This window comes from Terrapene carolina, unplaced genomic scaffold (assembly GCF_002925995.2).
Source record: "Terrapene carolina triunguis isolate 2854851 unplaced genomic scaffold, T_m_triunguis-2.0 Scaffold629, whole genome shotgun sequence".
Taxonomy (NCBI): Eukaryota; Metazoa; Chordata; order Testudines; family Emydidae; genus Terrapene; species Terrapene triunguis.
In genome coordinates this window covers 6,746,355-6,753,635 of record NW_020664980.1, presented here as the reverse complement: position 1 = coordinate 6,753,635, position 7,281 = coordinate 6,746,355, and the positions used below count along the sequence as shown (strand labels likewise).

General features: G+C 45.9%; 1 protein-coding gene across 1 annotated transcript in view; it reads left to right on the top strand.

Annotated features, from left to right (window-relative positions):
• FSTL4 (follistatin like 4) overlaps positions 1-6,937 on the top strand; it is a 485,177-nt gene extending 478,240 nt beyond the window's left edge. Inside the window, exon 17 of the mRNA XM_026659459.2 lies at positions 5,685-6,937. Coding sequence (XP_026515244.1) covers positions 5,685-6,387 — 703 coding nt within the window. The 3' untranslated portion in view covers positions 6,388-6,937. The remainder of the gene's footprint in view (positions 1-5,684) is intronic.
• Positions 6,938-7,281: the final 344 nt, after the last annotated feature.

Sequence of the window (7,281 nt, the reverse complement as noted above, 5' to 3'; positions counted from 1 at the left end):
GTGCATGCATTTAAAAAAAAAAAAGAATACCGTGTATTGTGATTACAATTATTTCCAAGGGAATTACAATTTAGCTAACAAACTTAACTCAAAATAATATGCATTATTTCCTAATGTGACCACTGCATGTTAACTGTTGAAATCAATACATAGTAACTGATTATATTGCTACCATGTTATAGCGCAACTACTAATCATTTTATGTAGCCAATATAGCTCAGTTAAGCTAGTTGTGTGCCATATTCTGCTTTTTAGACCCCAGTCCAACAAAGCACTTAAACACATGCTTAACTTAAAGTTAGTTGCTGGATTGGGGCTCTACTGATGACTGCCACACTATCAGTGACATTGGTGTGACTATGTGCAGGCTTTGACCCAATGTAAATAGTTCTGCTCGCGGAAACAAACAGTAATTTGACACGTTCAACTGGCTGTTAATTCAGATAAATATCTAGCCGTTCTTCAAGTAGTGTCCTTATGGATGCTCCTTGTCAGATGTGCATGTGCCCCACGCACCTTTGATCGGAGATTTTCATTAGCAGTGTCCATTTGGCCCAAGCACATGCTGCTGATACCTGCGTGTCTCACACTGAGGCTATATCAGGCTGTGCAAGTGAACTGCCCTCAGTTCCTGCGTCGTCCTGAGACAACGCTTAGTGCATCCGCATCGGGCTTGCCTCGGCTGCTTGCTGAGTTCTTTTTACTTAGTTTGTTAGTAAGTAGAAGTAGTTAGTTACTGGTTATTGAAAGACTGTGTTATTTCCTCTGGGGAAAGCCTCCCTGCATAGGGCATGCCCGGTTCACCGGGGTTTAAATGTTGCCTTGTGTGTAAAGAGGCTATCCCAGTCGCAACGGACACTTTACGTGTGTTTGTTGCCTGGGAAAGTCACATGTCCCACTTAAGTGTAACGTCTTGTTTAGCCCTCAAATCCAAGCCATGGAAGGACCAGGAAATCAAGCTGTGACTATTAATGATGGAGTGCTCTCTTTGCCTCACTTTGGAGACAGGTCAGGAGACCTCCCCATCAGTCCCAAGGGAACTCTAGGCCCCTTTGCATCCTTGGCATCCAGGGCCTTCCTTCCCATGGACATCATGACACTGTCATACTGTGTGAGAATTATTCAAGGGAGCCCCCAGACTTCAGTCAGAAACAGTCTTCAACTTCTAGGTAGGGTTGCCAACTGTCTAATCGCACAAACCCAAACACCCTTGCCCTGGCCCACCCCTTCCCCAAGGCCCTGCCCCCCCCTCCATCACTTGCTCTCCCTCACCCTCACTCACTTTCACCAGGCTGGGGCAGGGGGTTGAGGTGCAGGAGGGGGTGTGGGTGGGGGCTCCGGGCTGAGTCTAGGGCAGGGGATTGGGGTGCAGGCTCCGGGAGGGAGTTTGGGATTGTGAGGGGGCTCAGGGCTGGGGCAAAGGGTTGGAGTGTGGGAGGGGATGTGGGCTCTGGGAGGGAGTTTGGCTGTGGGAGGGGGCTCCAGGCTGAGCCCAGGACAGAGGGTTGGGGTGCAGGAGGGAGTGCAGGCTCAGGAAGGGAGTTTGGGTGCAGGAGGGGGCTCACAGCTAGGGCAGGGGTGTGGGCTCAGGGCGGGAGTTTGGGTGCAGGAGGAGGCTCAGGGCTGGGGCACGGGGTTGGGATGCAGAGTGCAGGCTCTGGGAGGGAGTTCGGGTATGGGAGGGGGTTGGGGTGCAGGCTTTGGGAGGGAGTTTGGGTGCAGGAAGGCGCTCAGGGCAGGAGGTTGTGGTGCAGGAGGGGGTGAGGAGTGCAGGCTCTGGCCTGGCGGTGCTTACCTCGGGTGGCTCTCGGAAGTGGTGGCATGTCCGGCAGTGGCTCTAGGCTCAGGGGCAGCCAGGCAGCTCTGTGTGCTGCCCCTGCCTCCTGGCACCGCCCCCACAGCTCCCATTGGCCACGGTTCCCCGTTCCCGGCTGATGGAAGCAGCAGAGTCGGGGGCAGCGCACGGAGACCCCCTGGCCGCACCTTCGCCTAGTGGCCGCAGGGACATGCTGGCCGTTTCTGGGAGCGGCGCGGAGCCAGGGCAAATAGGGAGCCTGCCTTAGCCCCACTGTGCCGCCAGACTTTTAGCAGCCTAAAATCTCCCGGATTGGCTTCAGTATCCTCCGGGAGATTGAGATTATTTCAGGAGACTCCCGGCCAAACTGGGAGGGTTGGCAACCCTACAAGGTTCTAGATCACATAGCAGCTTGCATTTTTGTGACTGAACATGCAAGATTATGCCTTCGCTGTTTCTAGGGGTGGCTCAGATCAGCTTTCTTGCCAAACCAGTGTCAGTTCCTCAACAGGTTAATTGCTACCTGGACTGGTGGAAGGTTCATTAACCATAACCACGGATGCATCTCTGTCAGAATGGGGGGTGCACCTCAATGCTCTAACAATACATGTTCACTCTGAGACCACCCCCAGATGGTCACCCCAAGAAACAGCCCTCCATATCAACTTGTTAGAGTCAGAGCAGTCAGAAATGTCTCCCTTCATTTTCTGCCTCTCCTCAGACAGGTCTACCAAAGTCATGACAGACAATGCTGCTTGCATATTCTATATCAATTGGCGGGGAGAAGTGAGATCTCCTTCCCTCTGCACCAAAGCATGAAGGTTATGGAATTGGAGCATAAAACATACCATAAGAATTTCAGCAACCTATTTCCCAGGCAGGCAAAATATCACAGTCAACACTCTTAGCAGGTGTTTTTTCCCAAGACTAGAAAGGGGAGTTGGATTCCCAAGTTATTGCTGGTTTAGTTCAGACTTGGGGATTTTCAGAAATTGATCTCTTCACCACCGCTACGAACAAAAAATGCCAACTACACCTCTACCCCGATATAACGTGACCCGGTACACGAATTCAGATATAACGCGGTAAAGCAGCGCTCCAGGGGGGCGGGGCTGCGCAGTCCGGTGGATCAAAGCAAGTTCGATATAACGCGGTTTCACCTATAACGTGGTAAGATTTTTTGGCTCCCGAGGACAGCGTTATATCGGGGTAGAGGTGTATTCTGTTAATTGGGAGGAGTTAGGTCTCAATTCCTTGGGGGAGAGGAGGGGCTTCCTCTTCACTTGGATGAAGAAGCTGTTTTATGTGGTTCCCCCGATGCCTCTGATTCTCAAAGTGGTGAACAAAAGAGTTATCCTAATAGCCCCAACATGGTCAAGGTAGGCATGGTTTCCCCTTGCTCTTTGTCCAGCGATATATCTTCTAATCCCTCTTCAGCTCCTCTCCCAGGATGCCAGCGGTCTGCTACATTCCCAATGTGAGCATTCTCCACCTAAAGGCATGGCTCCTCAATGATGTGCAGGGTTAGAGTCAGTCTGTTCTGCAGAGTTACAACAGATACTATTTAAAAAATAGGAAAGATCCAGAAATACTTACCTTCAAAAATGGAGAACGTTTAGTCACTGTGGTGAATTCCAAAATGCTACCCCCAAATTTGCCTTACGTCTGGTTGTTCTGGAATATATGCTGTCGCTAAAGGAAACAGGACTATTACTTATTTCTCTCAAGGTTCATTTGGATGCCTTAAGAGCTTTTCATACCACTATTGAAGGGTTCTCGCCATTTGCTTGATGAGGTCACAATCTACATACATCTATGGCTCTACTTAAAAATGTCCAGTATGTGAGAGCTGAAGAGCTGCTACAAGGTCTTCAGTACATATGCCTTTGTCAATGCCTCTAGCGCCGATGCAACAGCTGGCAATGCACTTTTTTCCTCTGTGCTGGACACGAGTCTGAAGTTCCCTCCTTGTTATGGGAATACTGCTCCATTACTCACCTTCCTTCCCCATGCTTTGGAGTTTCCTTCTGAGGCTCAGTGGTGAAAAAGGAACTGAGGGGCAGTTTGCCCGTGCAACCTGATATAGCCTCAGTGCAAGGCGTGAGGCTATCAGCAGCATGTGTGAGGATATCACACATGCTGCTGATATCCTCACGTGTCGGCTGAACGGACATTGATAATAAAAATTTCCAATTAAAGGCACTTGGGGTGCACATGCACCAGAAGTGGAGCCCCTATGGGGAGCACATCTTTGAAGAACTACAGTTAGTGCCCAGGGTGAGTAACATCCCTTTTGGAGGCGGGGTTAGTTCCCCGGCTGCCCTACAGACTCGATGGCTGTCCATTAAAAGAATACTAAGAGCAAGTTTTTTCACTGAGATTTCAGAGCACAGATTTCACACAGGCATAGGACCTCTTCAGCAGCTCTGTGCACATAATGCACAGTCTGACCCACTTTTTCAAATTAAAGTTTATGATAAAAGCCTGGGTTTTCTCTTATTCAGGCACTTGGCCAAGTATTAAGGGAGTCTTGAAAGAAATGCTGTAAAGGAAGGCTTTTTTTTTTTTTGAGTAGTCCAAGCGTGCTCATTCAGGAGAAACACTGGTGTCATCTCCTATTTCCTCCACACCTAGTGCCATGTTAATCTTTCCTGAAGCTGTTTTAAGTGATGTTTCTAAAGGATCTGAGCATAATGGGAAAATTTAAGGCTAAGCTCAGTGATTTTCAAGGGATCATACAGTACATTGGCTAATTCCTCAGCAGTGAAATCACTGCTGAGTGTCTCACTGACATGCTGCTTAAGTTTAAAGAAATAAACCCACTGATTGAAGCAAAATATATATTTTAACTGTGTGAAAACAAGTCTCTTGTCACATTTCATAATCTTTCAAAGACCAGCCAAACATCTCACTTAATTTCCTTCTTTCTGTATTGAATGGATGAAAAGATATTCCATGTAAAATTAATTTTCACTCGCGCAAGTGAATACCGGCATCCTAGGGAACACAAAAGGTGCCGTTTTTACTGTCTTCCTTTCAAATTAAGTAGAAACATTGCCTGGCTCTTGCTGACCTTTTTCTCTGGTCAACAAAGGTCAAATGCGCTGCAGCTTGTTGCTTTTATAGAACATTTTATTTGGTATTCATTTTATTTTCTGTTCTCTCAAAACTGAAAACAAAGACCCCCAATTTCCACTGCAGTGGTGCTGTTTTGAGGGGATCCACCAATAAGTTCCTAAGCCACCCATCCTCCCAGCAGATGGTGTGAGGGCATGGCACAGACTGCGTGCACCGCAGCAGCCCCAGCTGCCATAATGGTCCCCTGGGACCATGGCAGCACCTGTAAATTAGAGCTCCTCTCAGATGGCTCTAACTTATGCTAAGGGACTGGCCCAAAATCAAAGGGCACAAAGATGCCTTGAAGTTTTCTTTGCATCCTCTCCCCTCTTTAGGATTAGGTCCAAAATAAGTTTTAGTTAAGGAGTTGTGATTTGGAGCTATAAAACATCTGAAATACACATTGAATTATATCGCATCAGAAGAATTTGTAACTCAAGCATAACACATAAAGTGCCCAATCCTGCACACCGTTCCCATGGTCGATTACTGGTGTTGATGGGACTGTTCATGCGAGCCAGGAATTCTTGCATGTATAACGGCTTGTGGGGTCATGTCCCTAGATCGTAATGACATGTTAACCAAAAACGTAGGGGGTTTTTTTGAGCACATAACAGAAGAATTAGCGGTTAGCGGTTTCATAGAGAAAAGTGAACATTATTACGCACAATAGAAAACAACTGGAGTCTGCGAGTTCTGCTGATTTCAGTATTCTCTCAAGCCTGTTGCCACAGCTCCAGAGATGATGCCAGTGTCATGTTTTATATTTCAGATTTGGGTTCATCTTTAACAAATCGAAATCTGCAGTTCACAAAATTGACCTGGAAACTGTGACCCACATCAAGACTATCAGCTTCAGAAACTATAGCTGCAAACCACAGAGCATGGCTTATACCCATTTGGGCGGCTACTTCTTTGTCCAATGTAAAAAAAATTCATCAATAATAGCACCTCCCCAGCTCATTATTGACAGTGTTACAGATTCTGTGATTGGCCCTAACAGTGACATATCGGGTACGCCCTATATTTCCCCTGATGGACGCTATTTGGTCAGTGCAGCTGAAGACAGTGGCAGGATTAAAGTCCAGGCAATAACCATCCAAGGGGAAATCAAGTTGATTTATGACTTACAAACAAATGTACATGTATCTGATCTGACATTTCAACCCTCTTTCACTGAAGGCAATCAGTACTATATATATGCTACGTCACATTTGCAAACCGATGTGCTTTTTGTAGAGCTGTCAACAGGGAAAATGAATGTACTGAAGAATTTAAAGGAGCCTATCATGTCCAAAGACTGGCCCTGGAGCAGCTACAACAGAATTATGAAAGACAGTGGATTATTTGGACAGTATCTTATTACACCAGCTAAGAATTCACTGTTTGTTATTAATGGGAGACAAAACACATTACACTGTGAGGTTTCAGGTATCAGGAGGGGTAACACGGTGGTCTGGGTTGGAGAAGTATGAAAGGGCACAAAAGTAGAGCCTGCAGCAGACAAGTACTGATTGGACCTTACACTGCAACAAATAGGCAGTAGCATTGTATATTTTTACACTGGGGAAAAAAACTGTATAAGCTTCATGGTGCAACACTGGTCTACTTGCAAGTTTTATAGTATAAGGTATGCTCTGCTAATAGAAATTGGGTTGTGTTGGGATATTTTTTGGAAGTATGATTTACGGCTTGGCTTATGAAAAGAATGTATACCTGGAAAGAGAATCATTTCTCCACCGAGGTATTGAATAAGCTGCGTAACTTGATGATTCTGTAGAACAAAACAGCTTCTGAGTTTCAGTACTGATGAGTCTCTAAGTTATGTTGAAGTCATCAGTTTTCTTTCAGCCAGTCTAACTTCAAATCACCTGTACTTCTGACTGTAGGGCCCTGGTTATACTACCCTTAACATTGCCTAAACACGTAAGCAGTAAAAACACATTTAAAACTGACCTTTGTAGTAAGAAAAATAAATCACAGAGAGCAGTTTTCAAAATGCAGACATCTAGGTGAGAAATTTAATGGAAAATGATCCGTTTCCTTTGAGGGATGGTGTTAGGAGAATTCTTTGATGTAATTTCAGACCCAAACATGACAGAAGTATCTACGGTCAGTTCTCTTTTTTTTTTTTTTTTCTTTTCTCTCTTTTGCTATTGGAATACCGAAAGGAATGCAGTAGTATCACCCCTTCCAGGGTGTATAAAGAACATCGTCTGATTGTATTTGAGAAACTTCTTAGTGGAAAAATTGGGGATGGGAAGGTGACTTTGAAAGCCAGAAAACACTGGTAGTCAGATATGCAGAATCTATCCTATCAGGAGATAAAGCACTCTTCCTTCAGTACCATGTGACTCAAGTCAGATAGG